This window comes from Triticum urartu, chromosome 5A (assembly GCF_056163025.1).
Source record: "Triticum urartu cultivar PI428250 chromosome 5A, HENAU_Tu73, whole genome shotgun sequence".
NCBI classification, from domain to species: Eukaryota; Viridiplantae; Streptophyta; class Magnoliopsida; order Poales; family Poaceae; genus Triticum; species Triticum urartu.
This window is the reverse complement of record NC_141877.1, coordinates 14,718,843-14,737,863: the sequence shown is the minus strand read 5'-3', so window position 1 is coordinate 14,737,863 and position 19,021 is coordinate 14,718,843. Positions and strand designations below refer to the sequence as shown.

Below are 19,021 nucleotides of genomic sequence, written 5' to 3'. Positions count from 1 at the left end.
TGTATTGGCCGGTGCGCCTAGCAAGTGGCGGACTCGTTTTCCCGTGCCCACAAAAAAATCATTTCAAAACATTGCGGCCAAACTAAACATAATTAAACATTAACTACTGGTCAATCGCCGGCGAAAATCTACTTAAACATTAGTAAAAATGTTAAAAAAAACACTCCCGCACGTTGCCCTTTCCCTTCCCGGCTTGCAACGCTCCTCCAACTAGCACTTCTATAGCATCTGACGCTCACCACCTACCGACAGACTCGATGGCGGTAGAGTTGCAGCAGTACAATGTTGGGTTTTCTTTTTTTGCGGGGAAACAATGTTGGGCTTTTGGACTACCACCATTAACCAACGGCGGTAGGAAAGCTTAAGTTTAGAAAAATGGTCAAATCAGTGAATTCAGCCCCCTCATCAGTGACAACAGAAGCAGGTTTCTTTAAAAGTAAAAAGAGATTTTGAGAATACCAAACAAAGATGAAAACAGGTCAACACTTCTCAGAAGTATGCTTTCTGCAACAAAGAGAGTAAACTAACGCAAGAAAGGCAAAGATGATGCGCCAAAAACTAGTATTACACATCCAAAAGGTTCAGGCCGAATCAGGTACATATCCACAAGGACCAAAATTGGAGCAAGTTTGAGGGTACATATCCGTTCCGTTCACATAAAACATGCGCGGCATTATTGCTCAATCCTAAGAGCTTCAACCAGAGTTCATTCCGGAGGTTAAAACACACCCATTTTCTTCACAAAAACTCATGCAGATCCCCGTTTAGTAGGGCTCCACCGGTGCGCGGAACTTGAGGCCAGCGTACACAGCGGCATCGCCCAGCTCCTCCTCGATCCTCAGAAGCTGTTCCATTTGGGGAAAAATAGCTCTTAGTTTGTTTTCGCAAAAAATAATGAATGCTTATCAATATCAGACACAAATGAGACGCATCAAATGCAAAATTTCTTTTGTTTGATTGTAAGGTCCTGTTGGCCAACATAATATCAGAAGATTGCTTCAGCAGAACAAGAATAAACAGGAGAGCTACTTGCCTGGTTGTACTTCGCAAGACGCTCCGAGCGACAGGGAGCCCCGGTCTTAATCTGACCCTGTTGCACATGAAGAAACATTGGTCAGTCAGTCGGCCATCGATCCAAATGAGAAGGTAGCGAGCGTTGCAAGTTCTATGCAGATTATAGAATCATACCGTGGACAAACCAACAGCCAAATCAGCAATGAATGTGTCCTCGGTCTCACCACTGCAGACAGCGGATGTAAAATAAGCATACAGATGGTAACAAGAGAAACAAAGGGATAACAGTCGTGTAATAAGTATCTCCTATCAAGTACCTCCTGTGGCTGGTCATGACACCCCAGCCAGCGTGTTTTGACATCTTCACGGCCTCGATACTCTCAGTGACGGATCCAATTTGGTTAACCTATTACATGGAAAGAATGAACAATCAGAATGTGCAAGACATCACACTAGACTCATCACAGGAAAATAACGAGTAAGAACCAACTTCTGGTTGAAGAGAATAATACCTTCAGCAGAAGAGCATTGCATGACTTCTCCTGGATTGCCTTTGCAACTCTCTGCACAACAAAGTGATGTAAGCAATTGCAGTGGTGCAACAAAATGAAAGTGACCACCTACTCAACAGAGCAAATCACTCACAGTTGGGTTGGTGACTAGAAGGTCATCACCAACAATCTGAACTTCCACTCCACATTCCTCAGTCATCTTAGCATAGTGCACCCAGTCATCCTGGTCAAATGGGTCCTCAATCGACACAATGGGGTACTCGCTCACGAATGACTTGTATACGTTCTTCAGGCTATCTCCAGATATCTTCTGGGAACCATCGTTGTTCTACAGCAAGAGAAGGGAATGTTAAAAGATGCCCCTGCAAAGACAAGAAATTATTTGCAGAAATTAAACATTGGGGCTTACCTCTTCCTTGAAGTTGAGGTCATAGGTTTTGTCCTTGTCATTGTAGAACTCTGAAGCAGCAACATCCATTCCAATGACAACCTAGAATTTCCCAAACCAACAAATCTCCTTCAGTCACAAACTTATAACTTCATTGAGAAGTGCACAACAGATTAATTCAAGAAGACAGACCTTGCCGGTGTATCCAGCCTTCTCAATTGCGGTCTTCAAGAGCTCAAGGCCCTCCTTGTTCTCCTATAATATCAAAAAAAAAGAAGTCAAATTACACGCCAGATGCAATTTATAGTAACACGGTAGTTTTATAAATCAAAACATAACAGTCATCAGCTGCTGTCATACTTCTTCTCCAAGAACAGGGAAATACCTGAATGTTAGGAGCAAAACCACCTTCATCTCCAACATTGGTGGCATCCTGGCCATACTTCTTCTTGATAACAGACTGTTACAGAAAATGGAAGTTTAGTTAATTTATTTTTTACAAAATAAAAAATAGATAGAAAGATAAAGATGAAAGAATTACCTTCAAGTTGTGGTACACCTCAACACCCATCTTCATTGCCTCCTTGAATGAGGCAGCTCCAGTAGGAAGGATCATGAACTCCTGCAAAGATGCAAGTATAGGCATAAGTAACATGTGTGCGAAAACATGACAAAAGATGCGGAAATCTTAGTTCAGAGCATTGCCTGCATGGCAAGCTTGTTTCCAGCATGGGATCCACCATTGATGACATTGAATGCAGGAACAGGCAAAACCAATTGCTTGTTGCCAGCAAGGTTGGCAATGTGCTGCAGAGAAGAATATTTCATGTTAGAAGACAGGATAGCTAAAAGCAAACACATGAAGAATGATCAGAGGAGACTAGTATGCTGCATACCTGGTACAGTGGAATCTTCTTGACGCTGGCTCCAGCTTTGCAAACAGCTAGTGACACAGCCAGGATTGCATTAGCACCAAGCTGAATTTACAAAAGAAATCAAGCTGTTAGAAGGGAATCTGCAAATGGAAAATAGTACCCCCTCTCTAAAGGTAATACTCATCATATGCTATACCTTTTGCTTGCACCAACCCCACTCATTCTTGGTTCCATCAAGCTGCTGAACCATAAAGTTGTCGAGCTCAGTTTGAGCGGTAGGGTCCTGTAGAAGGGAAAAGAGCAATGAATAAATTATCATTCTCAAATCTCATGAACAGAGAAAGGGGGGCAAAGACAAAACTAACCTTGCCGACCAAAGCAGGTGCAATAATGGAGTTAACATTGTTAACAGCCTGTGACAGAACAGCAAAAACATGTAAATATCACAAGAACCAAATTATGCATGCAAATGGTAATATAATGTCAACTGCAGTAGAAACCACCACTAGATGCAGTTATTCTAGTGAAACATCCGGCCATAAATGCAGTTAAGTTGGTCTATTATTAGTAAGGAAAAATATATAGCATGAGACTTATAACCTCCCCCCCCCCCAAAAAAAATCCAGCCAGCAGCAACAATAAACCATATTTTAGTTCACATCATAACATTACCGTTTTTTTTATAAAACCTGGCATAGAATAGAAATAGCAAGTTATACAGCAGCAGGAAACATTGCTTGGATGAAAGCAGCATGTTAAAATAAGTTTGGTCATATTAAATAGCTATAAGAATTGTGGCATAGATTTACAGAATGTGAATATATAAGCAGCAGCCATATTAAATCACCAAGTACCACAACATAGATTTACAGACTGAAGATAAAATTCGGTGAAACAAATGTAAACCTTGGAAACACCCTTGCCCAAGTAGTCAGATCCACCGTCCCTCAGCTCCAAAGCTTCATAGACACCTACATAAGAGGGATGATTCAGACAAGATTAGCTTCATTCAGTCAATAAATGATGACAGGAGCATTGTGTACCTTCACTAGACAGGAACCAAGGCAAAAGTTGATTATAAGGCTGAAAGGAAAACAGCGATGATGTAATAATAACAAAATGACCCACCAGTTGATGCACCGCTGGGAACAGCGGCCCTGGCGAAGGTTCCATCTGAGCAGCACACATCAACCTGATGCACAATAACAATGGAGTTAGCAACCATATCTTACATCACACTACGGCACCATCAGGCACAGATCAACAAGAATATCCCACCGACAGCAAAACCAGAGCATCGCGTTTCAGACTAGGGCGTAACTATGGACACCAGACCATAAGCTATACATTGCAGATAGTAAGCAGGCTGTGGTTGCCTTTGAGGTGGACTATGAGAATCCGGCTTTTCCAACTAGCTTCCGCCTTTCAGCAAGCACAAGCGGAGCATAAGCATGACGACAAACCGATCCGTGGTTACAACCATAAATGGATGGCAAGCAGGCAAGATGAAAATTGCACGCGCCACAGGATCTGACTGCACAAACCACCACCTCGAGTGGAATCTAGCGTGACCCAACCCCCCCCGCCCAAAAAAAAATAAAAATCTAGCCGAGGGCAATTTACATCGTACCGGCTGCTCACCTACCCAAAACCCCTCGGTCACGGTCACACGAGAGGAGCCCGTCAGAAACCCTACGCCCTGCTCCGCAGAAACCCCAGCCCAAGCCCCGCGGGCGAACCAGACCAGATCGGCCGCGCAATCGAAGCCCGGCTGCTGCTACGAACGCACGCACGAGCGCGGTACCCGCTACCGCTACCAGATCGAGCCGAGCCGGACCGACGGTGCACAGATCGGGGAGATTGGCGGGGCGGGTGCGTACCTCGACGGTGGGGTTGCCGCGGCTGTCGAAGATCTGGCGGGCCTTCACGGACTGGATCGTGGCGGCCATGGCCGGAGCTCTGGTCTCGCGTGGCTTGGAGAGGAAGCCGAGATCGAATCGAGAGGAGGGCGAGAGGGGTGGGGGTTCGCTGTACGGGTGGACGGCCCCTGCTTTCTTATAGCCACGATGCGGATGCAAACGGGGCCGCCGCTTGTTTCTGACGAGCACACGGGACGCCGCGTCTCGCTGCGGGTGGGGCCGCCGGGCGGGCGGTCCTCCCCGGGGCCCGCGTGTAAGGGGCACGGAGATGGAACAACTGGCGAATATGCCGTGGGATTCGCAGAGCGGTCTGGGGAGCGCACCAGGAGGGGTTAGGCTGATGGGGACACGTGTCGCCTGCCCATTGGGCCGACCCAGGTGACATCGGGTTAATCATCAGCAAGAGAACAAGGAATGGCACAAGAGAGAGCGAGCCAACTTGAACTTTTGCCGTGTTTTATTTATTATCGGGTTAATCATCATTATTATTATAATCAATCATCAGATCTGCCGTGTTTTATTTATTCAATTATACAGCCGTAAACATCGGGTTGTCCGCGTCGTATATACGGGTATAAATACACTTCTTTCATTGTTATTTATTACAGGGAGATGAGACAATGACACGGCGACCGTTGCTCCGAGGAAGCAAGAGGCATCTCAGATTTCTATGCTGGGGCTTCGAGCGTTCCATCCGGCGAAAGATTTCTCTCCTCTTCTCTTCACTTCACTTGTTGGCGAAGGCGACGCCCTTGTGGATGCTCTCGGCCAGCTCGCCCTTGGCCTTCTCCAGCCCCGCCCTGCACGCGTAAAAGAGAAGACAGGGCGTTGCATCGTAGGTGAGCTCGGCATGGCAAAGCAGTTTGGGCGACACAGACAAATAATCCTTCCCAGCCTCCTAGGTTATCTATGTATGAAAATTCAGCTGCAGACCTCTCAAACTCGTTCAGCGGGCCGAGCGGCAGGACCTCCTCGACGCCCGACCGGCCCAGCCGCACCTTGGACGCGAAGAAGGGCAGCTCCGTCACCTTCAGGGCGCGGAATCGGAATGAGATTCGCGAATCAGAACCGCTGTTTCGCGAGGATTAGTTTAGTTAAGAATTGAGCTAAGGAGAGAAAGAGGGAGAGTGACCTGGGAGGCTATGTAAGAGCACTCCACTATCCCGGCGTCGCCGCGCAGCCCTCTCAGGCACGCGTCCGCGAATTTGGCTGCTGCGTAGGCCTGAGAAGGAAAAAAAATGTAGTGTTACTGGATCCATCATTTGAAAATGCACAGAACAGTGATGATGCACGTATGAGCTCATGGAGACCAACCATGGAAAGAGTCGCGGATCCTGCTCCTGCTTTCGCCTGAAATGAATTTGGGTAGTCAGAAAGGAAGGTCATTGCATTAACATGTACTACAGCAGTGGTCATGGTTCCTCTACAACACAGCACCAACACTGGTCAAACACTGGCTGGCCAGCCAACAGCTTACGAAAATGTATTGACCGTCAGGCAGCCACCAAACCAGAACATGTGTCCGCAACTAGCACTAGAAATTAGTACAGGGCCCCCCCTACATGGGTAAAAGTATTGTGTAAAAGAAGGTTTCTGCTCAACTTAACAGTTAACATGCACCTGATAATTGACCTTTGTTGTCAACACTGTGAAGCTCTTAAATAAACTAATATGTGCATCTTTGTCTATTATAGAACACAAGGAATTTGGTAATTTCACATATCCATCTCACATCTACTGAGCTCTAACTCTTATGTTCTCAAAACATAGCTCGTCAGATCTTATTCAGCTTTGCTAACTATAAGCTGAAGAACTGCAAACCAGCATGCCGGACTCTGAAGACAAATGCAATGAGAGATATCTGAAGAATGTTTGAGCTGTACTGCTACTACAGGAGGGATGTTATCAATTGAGTTAGTCATGTTTGAACAAAGTGTCGATCCAAGCTTTCAGCAACATAAAGGAGAGGACTAAGTCTGTAAAGGCATTGAGATAGAATTTCAGTCCTCCCTGGACTTATCTCCGCCTTCTTTCTTTCTCCTTGCTTCTTTTCCAATCTATTGCAGATCCCCAGTTCTGCTGTGAGTTCAGATTAATGATGTGTTTGATTCGTAAGAACATTCTAGCTCTTGCAATCGGACGCAATACAGTATTCATAGCTAATTCTCCCTCCGATCCAAAATAAGTGTCGCAGCTTTGAACTAAGGTTAGTTCAACCTTTGTTCAAAACTGTGACACTTATTATGGACCGGAGGGAGTACAAAACTATTACTTCGTCACTAAGCCACTGTTCAGAGAGAGCAATTGCAAAAGAAACTTTTAAATTGACTTTTATCCCCCCCACTGTGCGTACAAGATATGGCATTAGATGATAAGGGAAACCATACCTCAACTACTTCTGTCCCACCATTCTGTATGCGAGAAGTGAGATAACTAATTTCTTCTGAGGTAAACGAGCAGGGAGGATTCACCTACAAAAACAACAAAGTTCCATGAAGAAAAATAAAAAATGAACAGAGTAAGTACTAGTTCCATCAGATGGAAACAATTTTTCAGCTACATATATGGTTCAAAATTTGAAGCAGCTGCAAGTGCTAATAACCTGTGAAAGGAGTGGTAATATCGTAACTCCTGCATGCCCACCAACAACAGGAACATTGACATCTCTGGGGTCAAGTCCAAGAACCTCTCCCTGTAGACAGAGAATGACAGGAATAGGAATTTGAGAACCTGTCCATATAGAAACTAGCAATATAATTGGGCAATATGGCAAACAATTTTTAAGTACATACCACAAAGGTATTGGCTCTCACTACATCAAGTGTTGTCACCCCCAATAGGCGCTTAGGATCATATGTTCCAGCTTTTTTAAATACTTCAGCAGCGATCGGAACGGTAGAATTTACAGGGTTACTGATCACATTCACAATCGCATTTGTGCAGCATTTTGCAATTCCCTCACAAAGAGTCCGAACAATCCCAGCATTGATGTTGAACAAATCATCCCTTGTCATCCCAGGTTTCCGAGGAATGCCAGCAGGAATGATCACAAGATCCATTCCAGTAAGAGCACTTTCCAATTGTGACTGACCCAAGAAGCCACGCACCTGTAGAAATTATACCTTAGCATAATTACACCCAATGATCAGATAACCTTTAAGGTTCAAGAATCAGGCGATAATTGTATGCATAGGCTAGGGCGGACAAAGATATGTGGACAGCTATTAATATTATGCCAATCAAATATCTGCCTGTTACATAAAATTCAAGTAGGTTATATGTTTTCCTTGCAACATTATTTATTGTTTTCAGATTTAAATCCACAATTATTACTGAATGATCAGACACTTCATATATTCTTCGGAGATCTCATGACTTTAAGAACAATGCATGATGCCACTGGAAATTGGCTACTTGTTTGCTGAGTTATGGATTATAAGATTGTAACACAGAAACAACCAGCTGGCTAATGCTAATTTCCAAACCTCTACTGTATGTACCTCGATTGGTTTCTTTAATGGAAATCGGGGAAGAGATCCCTTTGCTACCCCGCAAAAAAAAACTACCATACGAGCTAAAAGGACAGTAGAGAAGACATACATTCCTTCAGTAATTCATTTCCTCTAAACAAAACCTACACGGATCACATGGAGAGCAACTGTACTAGAGGTCTACCAACATGCAACTACATTATCCTTTCAGAATCAATTTTCAGTGAGCAACTTCGCAGAAACAGGACATAAAGACAGGGTCAAGGAGCATACCACAGCACCGGTGTTCATGTGGCTAATGTCAGCTGTGACACCAGGTGTGTTGACAACATCATATAAATGGAGCACCGAAACAAGAGGGTTCATCTTCATGAGCAGCGAGAGCGGCTGGCCAATCCCACCAGATGCACCCAGGACTGCGACCTTGAACCCTGGTGCCGCACCTTTTGCACGGCAATCAGAGCCCTTCAAGATGGCCACCTCCTCCATCTTCAAAATAAGGAAAGAGAAAATTTAGCCTAGTAGAAGCTGATTCTGGAGTGGACGATACCTTTTATGCATTGGCCAACCACGACAGTTCCACAGGTTTAACTAAGTTTAAGAGCTAAATTTAGGAAGTTGTCTGACAAAAACACCAGCTAAGAATAATTCAGATGATTCTAAATTTCCCAACAGCTAGATAGCAACACTGGCCTGAAAGCATCATAATAAGATATCGTGATTGTAGTCGCTAGGAGATCTACTTGATGCTCACTAAATATACAAGGTTTCAACTGCCAGAATCAGAGAATAGCAGGCAGTAGTTCCAAATTGCATCCCATCATCGTATGTTTTTCTAGTAAAAACGGGCGTGTTTATCAACTTGCTAATGCTTGTAATACTACTTCTAGTAATTGCTGCATCTGTAATACCAAATCCAATGGACCTTACTTCAGTGTTTGCTGTACACAAGAACTGTGATGGTGTCTATTATTAGGCTTCCCGAAGCAGCAACTCGAACCTTGCAGATTCAACTCAGATTTAGACAAGGCTACTCGACAGTCGATTCCTGGTCAATGGATCGCTAATTCCGAAGTATACAAGGATCATGGAAAGAACGGATGCGGCCAGGCTAAGCAGCTACGCGCAGAAGCGCTGCGGGGAGGGAGCAGCGGCGGCGAGAGCTAATCAGGGGAAGAACTGGCGCTCCCCCTCTGGGTCTGGGCAGGATCTCGCTCCGACCAAATCTGAGCTGAGACGGCAGTAACAGAGCAGAGGGAGGGAGGGGTGGTTGTGGGTTCGTGCCTGCGAGGTGGGCGGGCGGAGGTGGGAGGCGACCCTGGCCATCCGCCTCGCCGCCGCGGAGTCGGCGCCTTGCTCCATGGCCGTCTAGTTGGCGTGGTCGCCGGAGACTCGGGAGGCGACGAGAGACGAGAAGAGAAGAGACTCTCGGCAGGACAGGGGAGGGGAGGTGGTTGCGAGGGCGGGAGAAAAGGGGTAAAGCCGAGGGGCTGGATGCAAAAGTTGTCTGTCCGCCCGTTCGTTCAGGAATGCGTGCAAGTTTGTTTTGCTTCCATCATCGTGTGGATAAAGATAGTAACGTTGATGCCCATGGATACAAATTTCGAGAATATATTTATTTTACAAGTTTCATTACCCTAGCTAAATGTCTGCGCGTTGTCATGAAATAATGAAAATTGATTATTCTACCCATCAAATCGTAGTATTAAATGTTTGACGGTGATATCACAGGTGTGTCCACTGTTCTTTTATAGAAAAATGTGTGTATACTGTTAGATGTCTGTGCGTTGTCATTAGCTAAATGTCTATGCGTTGTCATGAAATAATGAAAATTGATTATTCTACCCATCAAATCGTAGTATTAAATGTTTGACGGTGATATCGCAGATGTGTCCACTGTTCTTTTATAGAAAAATGTGTGTATACTGTTAGAGTACATGACAATGATATTACATGTAGAGTACATGAAAATCCCGATTAGAAGGAATGCACGGTCCATGTTTATCACTTGAGATCGGCAAATAACCGTGAGCATCTACTTTGATCTTATCTAAGACTTGTCTGTCTCCCCTCACCTGTTCCTTTTGGGGTGCCCTGCCCCTCCTTATATGAGTTGAAGGGGCCGGCTTACATGTAGAGTCCTAGTAGAACTACAACTAGTATATTTCCTACTACAAGTCGGATTCCAGACCAGGTCTTCTCTCCGGGGTGGGTCTTGCCTCCTGTGTCAGGGAACGCTCCTCTTCTTGGACCTTCTCTGTGAGCCGACGCTCCAGGCACTGGGCCACGAGCCGGCCTGCTTCGTGAGTTTCCTTTCAGGCCTTGGGCCTCTTGATCATCGCGGCCTATCTGTTGAATTTATTCTTCAAGCCGCCACCGGATAACTCGGCCAAGAACAGGCGGGTCATACCGTAGGGTTATGTCTTCAGCAACAGTCTTTGAAGAACACACCTATGTCACTGAATGCCTCTAACAATGGACTAATGACATTCAGTGAAACTTCTTCGCGCAAGACAGACAATTCAAGGCATTAGTCCATTGTTCAGTTGTAGACAAGTGTAGCTGCTTGTCTAGGTGAAGCTCAATTTTAATAGGTCTCCACTGAACTGCTGATATATCAAGCAATACAATTGGAACAATGCAATCCAAATTGCCTATGAGATCTAGTGAAGGTTGTTAGATTTTATGGGGCTCGGCCCACTAAATCTTGTACCTTGGCCCAGTTAAAATTTTGAAATCTCAAAGGCCAATTTGAGTTGCATGCCAAATGTGTAAGTTTAGTACTATACTATTAGTGGAGTGAAAGAAATATTATTATAAGAAGTTGTGTTGTTCTACTACTCCTTATATCACGACAAAAAAGAGCACTAACACACGCTCACTCACTCACTCAGTCACGTTACGTCATGCAACGCGCGCGTGTCACATTTTGTGAATCTAGTTCGTATTCGCGACTTATGTTCTGCATCTTGCTAGAAGAACTAATTTTTGCTCGGCGGTGCACTGCTTTGTTATGGCCGTACATGTCAATGCCCAAGCTCATTGTGGACACGTTTTCAATCTGTAGGGTTCTTCCACCACATTGTCAGTCGCATCTCTTCACTCTCCTCACACGTTCCTTCTATGGAGAGAAGATGCAGAGGAGAGAGTCTACACATAAAATACTACACAAATAGAACACACACACACACACACACACACACACACACACACCTGCTGAGTTCCTCTGTGCTGAGGTGCTTCTCCAGCGACACCATCCCCGACGACTGTGTGCACAACCGCCTGGGTGAGTAGGCCTCTAAAACTCGCCCCCTGAGAACATGCACCGGATGAGGGGCGATAAGGTTTTTGTATAGCGTCTCGACATGACGACTTGCTCAAGTTCGACTAAATCCTCGATGTTCGTCTGTCTGCTTCGACTACTTTCTCTACGGCGGATGATCACCCTGTTGTTGGCAATATGCCCTAGAGGCAATAATAAAAGGATTATTATTATATTTCCTTGTTCATGATAATTGTCTTTTATTCATGCTATAATTGTGTTATCCGGAAATCGTAATACATGTGTGAATACATAGACACCAACATGTCCCTAGTAAGCCTCTAGTTGACTAGCTCGTTGATCAACAGATAGTCATGGTTTCCTGACTATGGACATTGGATGTCATTGATAACGAGATCACATCATTAGGAGAATGATGTGATGGACAAGACCCAATCCTAAACATAGCATAAGATCGTATAGTTCGTTTGCTAGAGTTTTTCCAATGTCAAGTATCCTTTCCTTAGACCATGAGACCGTGTAACTCCCGGATACCGTAGGAATGCTTTGGGTGTACCAAACGTCACAACGTAACTGTGTGACTATAAAGGTATACTGCGGGTATCTCCGAAAGTATCTGTTGGGTTGACACGGATCAAGACTGGGATTTGTCACTCCGTATGACGGAGAGGTATCACTGGGCCCACTCAGTAATGCATCATCATAATGAGCTCAAAGTGACCAAGTGTCTGGTCACGGGATCATGCATTACGGTACGAGTAAAGTGACTTGCCGGTAACGAGATTGAACGAGGTATTGGGATACCGACGATCGAATCTCGGGCAAGTAACGTACCGATTGACAAAGGGAATTGTATACGGGGTTGCTTGAATCCTCGACATCGTGGTTCATCCGATGAGATCATCGAGGAGCATGTGGGAGCCAACATGGGTATCCAGATCCCGCTGTTGGTTATTGGTCGGAGAGCCATCTCGGTCATGTCTACATGTCTCCCGAACCCGTAGGGTCTACACACTTAAGATTCGGTGACGCTAGGGTTGTAGAGATATGAATATGCGGTAACCCGAAAGTTGTTCGGAGTCCCGGATGAGATCCCGGACGTCACGAGGAGTTCCGGAATGGTCCGAAGGTGAAGAATTATATATAGAAAGTGCAGTTTCGGCCATCGGGGGAGTTTCGGGGGTCACCGGTATTGTACCGGGACCACCGGATGGGTCCCGGGGGTCCACCGGGTGGGACCACCCATCCCAGAAGGCCCCATGGGCTGAAGTGGGGAGGGGAACCAGCCCATAGTGGGCTGGTGCGCCCCCCTTGGCCCACCCCCTGCGCCTAGGGTTGGAAACCCTAGGGTGGGGGGGCGCCCCACTTGCCTTGGGGGCCACTCCACCCTTGGCCGCCGCACCCCCTAGGAGATCCCATCTCCTAGGGCCGGCGCCCCCCCTTGGGGAGCCTATATAAAGGGGGGGAGGGAGGGGCAGCCGTACCCTTGACTCTTGGCGCCTCCCTCTCCCCTGCTACACCTCTCCCTCTTGCAGAAGAACGGCGAAGCCCTGCTGCGGTGACTGCTGCATCCACCACCACGCCGTCGTACTGCTGGATCTTCATCAATATCTCCTCCCCCCTTACTGGATCAAGAAGGAGGAGACGTCACGCTGACCGTACGTGTGTTGAACACGGAGGTGCCGTCAGTTCGGCGCTAGGATCTCCGGTGATTTGGATCACGTCGAGTACGACTTTCTCATCCCCGTTCTTTGAACGCTTCCGCGCGTGATCTACAAAGGTATGTAGATGCAATCCGATCACTCGTTGCTAGATGAACTCATAGATGGATCTTGGTGAAACCGTAGGAAAATTTTTGTTTTCTGCAACGTTCCCCAACACCTGTCTTCACCATCATGCATGTAGACGGTGTTGCACTGGAGTTTCCAGTGCCTCATATGTCATCCGACATGTGCCATTGGTCCATATGCGTATGTGACAGATGTTTCTAGTTTGTCATGTATGATTTGCCATGTCAGTAATTTTATGATGTCACTAATTTAAATTATGCTTAGATAAAATCTGTCTAATTTCCTAACAATATCGAGCTAGAAAAAGAGAGGAGCAAAAGATGGGCGCACAAGCAGGGGAAAACTCGAGGACACCGCGCGCAGGGCAACCGCCCACGCAGCAGTAGACTCTAGAGATATCGATCAATCATTTACCACGCACCGCACGACGGTACTACGTCCAAACAAATACGAAATCAAAATCTCTTGATCGTGACAGACATGATTTTGCGGATCGGGTAGGAAGTTCAGAGTTCAAACGCCATAAGATATTGAGCCTCTGTGTGGCACAAGACGATATGCACGCTGGCTCAATCGATCGTCCGCGAGGGATCATATTTAAAATTATTATTTCTTAGATTGACTAGTAAGCGTGCACTTCAAGGGAGTTGGTTGGGAGTTGGGGCATTGTTGAATTTTTCTTAGATGAAGACGTGGCAAGCTCCGCTCTGTATATAGCCCGCTCCGGCGCCAACCGAATAGGCAGCCATGGCGCTTCTTGTGCTCGCTTCGGCTCCGTCCAACCCCGCCGGCTTCGGACAGTCCGCTCCGTCGGCTTCCAAAAGGCCTCTTTTTACCAGGGCTGCCAAACGGCCAAGCGCACGCTTGGTGTCCGCTCCAGCTCCGCTCCAGCTCCGGCTCGTTGTCGGCACGTCCTCTCTGCCTCCGGCTCTTAGGCTCGGCAGCGCAGCGGCGGCAGCCAGGACAAACATGGTACTGTACAATCGCCATACACATCTTTACTCAAATAAATAAATCAGGATAGAAACACGAATTAGCTCTTTTCTGGTTTCCCTCTTGCTCCTGGCGGCTGGAACCCTAGCCGCCGCCATAAGAGGCAAATCTTCCCGCGCCGTTCTCCGGCGGCTCCCCTTCGCCGGCGGCCTTGATTATCGGTGATGAGAAAGGTCGTTGGATTCATGTATGTGGAACATTTTTACTCCCTCGTAGTCTAGGTTTTTAGGTTGTTTATCGTCTTGGCTTCGACAGCGACGATAACAACGCTGAATAAAGCTTCAGATCCTTCTCTGACGAGGCCATCGGTCCTATGGTTGGGGACGGATTTGAAAACTAGTCTGTTCAAGTAAGGATGAGGTGGCGACGGCGGCATCCTCGTGGTGGACCCATGTCCTTGGGCTCCGTCGTTGCGACGGTGTTTGCTCCAGCATCGGCGCGGAGCTTGGGAGGTAGTCCAGGAGTGGATGCAGATTGTGGTCTGCATTGACGACATCTAGAAGACAAAATGTGTGCTGGTTCGTGGTTCGTGGATGGCAGGTATGATTTTCTTCTTCGGCGTTTTAGTCATGGTGGGGTGTCAGATCTAAAGTTCGATGGTGCATCTGGGTTGTTGCCCCGATCTGATTCAGTCAATAGCAAGGGCTTCACTTTTGGCGATCCATCTTTTTTTTGAAAGTACAGACACAAGCGCTCATATACACGCGCATACACTCACCCTTATGAACGCACACACGCACACCCTACCCCTATGAGCACCTCTGAAAGAATGAGCCGACATATCATCTTGAGATTTACGAAGTCATCGTAGGCGCCTCGTCGTCGACGGGAACATCTTCTCCTACTGAATGCGCATCGCCGGAAATCCTAAAATAAATCCAGGATAAATGCGAGCACCAGGATTTGAACCCTGATGGGCTGGGGATACCACAGTCCCTCTAACCATCCAACCACAGGTTGGTTCGCCTTTTGGTGATCCATCTTAGAGGTCCGCAGATCCGTATATCAGCGGTGGAGCCGCGTCGAGCTCCGATGAGGAGGTGATCCATCATCCTTTTCTTTGGTGACTGCTGTGGTGGTGCCGGAGGCAGGTGACGGGCATTTGTGTCAAGCTAAGAGATGTTCTGCTATCTTTTCAGTTTCGTCATGTCAGCCTTTACGTGACTTGTATTTTATTTTTTATAATATAAATGAGCCACGTATTATCATGCAAAAAAATTAAACCAGGAAAACAAATAAATAATTAAACTACACAGGTTCCCGCATGTGTCATTTCCATTTCCGCACGGCATCTTCCAATGGGCCCCTTGAATTTATCCCGACGAATGCTTCAAAAGCAAGTTCTTGTTTTCTTGTGTTTCGACTATGTTCTTTTTTTTTGCCACCGGCCACCACCGGTTTATACACGGTTTAAATGATACGAGTAGAATATCAAGAGAACTGTAGAAAGTACTTTCTTCGTCGTTTTTTTGACACTAATGTAATGTCAAAAAATATCTTACATTATGAGACGAAGAGAGTACATGATATCATACTTTCAACTTACTTTATTTTGCCCGGAGAAGAGCATGCATGCAATGAGCTATGTTGATAAAATCCGCCTTGATGCACTTACTAGGCTACATATGGCAGGAACAATTAGGAGACGAGCTCAAGGTGTTGGGAACATGGCGGAGCCCATTCGCTCTACGGGTGAGGCTAGCGCTCAACTTCAAGGGCCTACCATATGAGTACTTTGAGGAGGACCTTGACAACAAGAGCGACCTTCTCCTCAAGTCCAACCCGTTCATTAAGAAGTTGCCCGTTCTCATCCACAACAACATCCTGATATGCGAGTCACTCGTGATCTTGGAGTACATTGAGGAGAAGTTTAGTGATGTGGGTCCAGCCCTCCTCCCCGTTGACCCCTACGAACGTGCCATGGCACGGTTCTGGGCCAGGTACATTGAAGATAAGGTACATACATGTCTGACGACTGTGAACCCACTTACATATATAGCAACATATATATGTTCCACGGACTATGTGGGTGCTCACGCTTGATGAATTGCAGCTAGTCGCCCCATGGTTGAAGATGTTTAGGGCCAACACAAACGAGGAGAAAGCTGAATGGATGAGAGAGACGGTGGAGGCAGTGAAGACGCTGGAGGGGGCGCTCTCCAGAAAATTAGCGCCCTTCTTCGGTGGTGATGATGTCGGGTACGTCGATGTCGTGCTCTCCGGCATGATCGCGTGGATGCAAGGAACTAAGGCACTTTGTGGTGTCGAACTCCTGGACACAACAAAGACCCCACTCCTAGTGGAATGGACAAAGCGCTTCGCTGGGTTGGAAGGTGCTAAGGAGGTTATGCCGGATGTGGACAAGTTGGTTGAGTTTGCCAAGATAAAGCGTGCCAAAATGATGGCACTCGATAATAATTAAGCTGTGCATGCATGCATAGCATGCATTCTCTTTAGATGTTGGTTGTGTTTCTCCATCGCAATAGTTGCAGTTTGATTTACTCATGCAAAGAACAAGGACTGAAAACTATGAAAGAAGTGGATAAGAAGACAATGGGAGTACACATCCTATATCCTATATATACATAAGAAATTGATCTCCACTATCCTATTTATCTCAACATGCACATATGCCACCTCATCAATTATTATTTCCTCTTTCTTAGTTGCATGCTCCATCCAATTAGCATACTTAATGCACATGCAACCATGCATACATGGGAAAATGTCTACCTCAATACACAATCATGCGTGAAAAAAAGTTTTACACTATACAATAATCACATGATACTATTAATTCATATGTATTTATGCTCCATACAACCAATCCCATTAGAATATATTGCAACCATTTCCCGCCGCAACGCGCAGAGTATCATCTAGCTATCTATATGCTTCCGTGCATGATGTAGGCAACCCACCCATTTTTTATTCATTGGGTCTATTCATTTCATCGCTTCTTCTTCCCCTTAGCCGAGATACTTCATGAGTGAGGAGTTAGGCTGGTTATAGTGGGGAGTAACTTAGACTAGTAACATGCATATGTTACTATTACTACTACCTCCGTCCTGATTTATTGGTCCCCTTCGTATTTAGTGTCAATTTTTCACCAAAGATTTGTCAATGCATGTCATAAAAAATCATACCACGAGAAACTATGTTCAAATACGAATCCAATATTTTTTGGTGACATGCACTAACATTTTGTTGGTCAAATACATGGTCAAAATTTGACACGAAATATGAAGGGGGCCAATAGACCAGGACGGAGGTAGTACCTCTATAGTTGGTAGTGTGTGGTGTCATGCAATACCTTATTTATTAGGTTCTAGACTCATTTTGTCTTGTATGTGTACTGTTACCGTAACATATTATGTTACCAAAACATTGTCTTTCCTCATTAATTACTTAACACATACTGTTGAGGAACGTTGCAGAAAACAAAAATTTTCCTACGGTTTCACCAAGATCCATCTAGGAGTTCATCTAGCAATGAGTGATTGGATTGTATCTACATACCTTTGTAGATCACGCGCGGAAGCGTTCAAAGAACGGGGATGAGGAAGGCGTACTCGACGTGATCCAAATCACCGGAGATCCTAGCGCCGAACGGACGGCACCTCCGCGTTCAACACACGTACGGTCAGCGTAACGTCTCCTTCTTCTTGATCCAGCAAGGGGGAAGGAGAGGTTGAGGAAGATGGCTCCAACAGCAGCACGACGGCGTGGTGGTGGTGGAGCTGCAGTACTCCGGCAGGGCTTCGCTAAGCTCTATGGAGGAGGAGGATGTGTTGGAGAGGGAGAGGGAGGCACCAAAGGCGTGGATCGAGAGGTCCTCCTTTCCCCACTATATATAGGGAGCCTAGGGGGGCGCCGGCCCTAGGAGATGCAATCTCCTAGGGGGGCGGCGGCCAAGGGAGGAATCCCTCCTCCCCAAGGCACCTAGGAGGTGCCTTCCCCCTTTGGGACTCTTCCCTTCCTTATCTCTTGGCGCATGGGCCTCTTGGGGCTGGTGCCCTTGGCCCATATAGGCCAAGGCGCACCCCCTACAGCCCATGTGCCCCCCTGGGGCAGGTGGCCCCACCCGGTGGACCCCCGGGACCCTTCCGGTGGTCCCGGTACAATACCGGTGACCCCGAAACTTGTCCCGATGCCCGAAATAGCACTTCCTATATATAATTCTATACCTCCGGACCATTCCGGAACTCCTCGTGACGTCCGGGATCTCATCCGGGACTCCGAACAACATTTGGGTTACTGCATATACATATCCCTACAACCCTAGTGTCACCGAACCTTAAGTGTGTAGACCCTACGGGTTCGGGAGACATGTAGACATGACCGAGATCGCTCTCCGATCAATAACCAACAGCGGGATCTGGATACCCATGTTGGCTCCCACATGCTCCTCGATGATCTCATCGGATGAACCACGATGTCGAGGATTCAAGCAACCCCGTATACAATTCCCTTTGTCAATCGGTATGTTACTTGCCCGAGATCCGATCGTCGGTATCCCAATACCTCGTTCAATCTCGTTACCGGCAAGTCACTTTACTCGTACCGTAATGCATGATCCCATGACCAGACACTTGGTCACTATGAGATCATTATGATGATGCATTACCGAGTGGGCCCAGTGATACCTCTCCGTCATACGGAGTGACAAATCCCAGTCTTGATCCATGTCAACCCAACAGACACTTTCGGAGATACCCGTAGTATACCTTTATAGTCACCCAGTTACGTTGTGACG

At 46.5% G+C, this 19,021-nt stretch overlaps 3 protein-coding genes across 4 annotated transcripts; 1 reads left to right on the top strand and 2 right to left on the bottom strand.

Moving 5' to 3' along the window:
- Positions 1-524: 524 nt before the first annotated feature.
- LOC125506936 (enolase) lies at positions 525-4,862 on the bottom strand. The gene is made up of 17 exons (XM_048671643.2): positions 4,670-4,862; positions 3,918-3,981; positions 3,696-3,760; positions 3,155-3,202; positions 2,986-3,072; positions 2,811-2,891; positions 2,620-2,721; positions 2,456-2,536; positions 2,300-2,374; positions 2,107-2,169; positions 1,936-2,016; positions 1,660-1,854; positions 1,527-1,577; positions 1,332-1,420; positions 1,189-1,240; positions 1,034-1,090; positions 525-845 (listed from the first exon to the last, which is right to left on the bottom strand). The coding sequence occupies exons 1-17, from the start codon at positions 4,736-4,738 to the stop codon at positions 765-767; spliced, it is 1,341 nt and encodes a 446-aa protein (XP_048527600.2). The 5' UTR covers positions 4,739-4,862; the 3' UTR covers positions 525-764.
- Positions 4,863-5,190: 328 nt separating this feature from the next.
- On the bottom strand, positions 5,191-9,745 carry LOC125506937 (malate dehydrogenase, glyoxysomal). Its single transcript, XM_048671644.2, has 9 exons — positions 9,484-9,745; positions 8,473-8,688; positions 7,501-7,815; positions 7,311-7,400; positions 7,096-7,179; positions 6,023-6,058; positions 5,841-5,930; positions 5,642-5,736; positions 5,191-5,508 (listed from the first exon to the last, which is right to left on the bottom strand). Exons 1-9 carry the CDS (start codon positions 9,559-9,561, stop codon positions 5,436-5,438), a joined length of 1,077 nt encoding a protein of 358 aa, XP_048527601.2. The 5' UTR covers positions 9,562-9,745; the 3' UTR covers positions 5,191-5,435.
- A 4,250-nt stretch (positions 9,746-13,995) lies between these two features.
- LOC125506935 (putative glutathione S-transferase GSTU6) lies at positions 13,996-16,880 on the top strand. Of its 2 annotated transcripts, none has more exons than XM_048671641.2 (3): positions 13,996-14,244; positions 15,898-16,221; positions 16,319-16,880. In XM_048671641.2, exons 1-3 carry the CDS (start codon positions 14,020-14,022, stop codon positions 16,685-16,687), a joined length of 918 nt encoding a protein of 305 aa, XP_048527598.2. In that variant the 5' UTR covers positions 13,996-14,019; the 3' UTR covers positions 16,688-16,880. The 2 variants fall into 2 exon arrangements, with proteins under 2 accessions (XP_048527598.2, XP_048527599.2); XM_048671642.2 differs by having other exon boundaries at positions 14,011-14,805; positions 15,884-16,221.
- The last annotated feature ends 2,141 nt before the right edge of the window (positions 16,881-19,021 follow it).

What these genes read in the sequence shown, in the direction of transcription:
- LOC125506936 (XM_048671643.2), bottom strand. Translation starts at nt 4,738, where the DNA reads ATGGCCGCCACGATCCAGTCCGTGAAGGCCCGCCAGATCTTCGACAGC. An exon ending in CACCTGCTTTGGTCGGCAAG is followed by an intron (nt 3,073 to 3,154) that starts GTTAGTTTTGTC and finishes TCCCTTCTACAG; the next exon opens with GACCCTACCGCTCAAACTGA. An exon ending in GTTTTGCTCCTAACATTCAG is followed by an intron (nt 2,170 to 2,299) that starts GTATTTCCCTGT and finishes TTGATATTATAG; the next exon opens with GAGAACAAGGAGGGCCTTGA.
- LOC125506937 (XM_048671644.2), bottom strand. Translation starts at nt 9,561, where the DNA reads ATGGAGCAAGGCGCCGACTCCGCGGCGGCGAGGCGGATGGCCAGGGTC. An exon ending in TCCGCCCGCCCACCTCGCAG is followed by an intron (nt 8,689 to 9,483) that starts GCACGAACCCAC and finishes CTTATTTTGAAG; the next exon opens with ATGGAGGAGGTGGCCATCTT. An exon ending in GTGGGACAGAAGTAGTTGAG is followed by an intron (nt 6,059 to 7,095) that starts GTATGGTTTCCC and finishes AATTCATTTCAG; the next exon opens with GCGAAAGCAGGAGCAGGATC.
- LOC125506935 (XM_048671641.2), top strand. Translation starts at nt 14,020, where the DNA reads ATGGCGCTTCTTGTGCTCGCTTCGGCTCCGTCCAACCCCGCCGGCTTC. An exon ending in CGGCAGCCAGGACAAACATG is followed by an intron (nt 14,245 to 15,897) that starts GTACTGTACAAT and finishes TACATATGGCAG; the next exon opens with GAACAATTAGGAGACGAGCT. An exon ending in CCAGGTACATTGAAGATAAG is followed by an intron (nt 16,222 to 16,318) that starts GTACATACATGT and finishes GATGAATTGCAG; the next exon opens with CTAGTCGCCCCATGGTTGAA.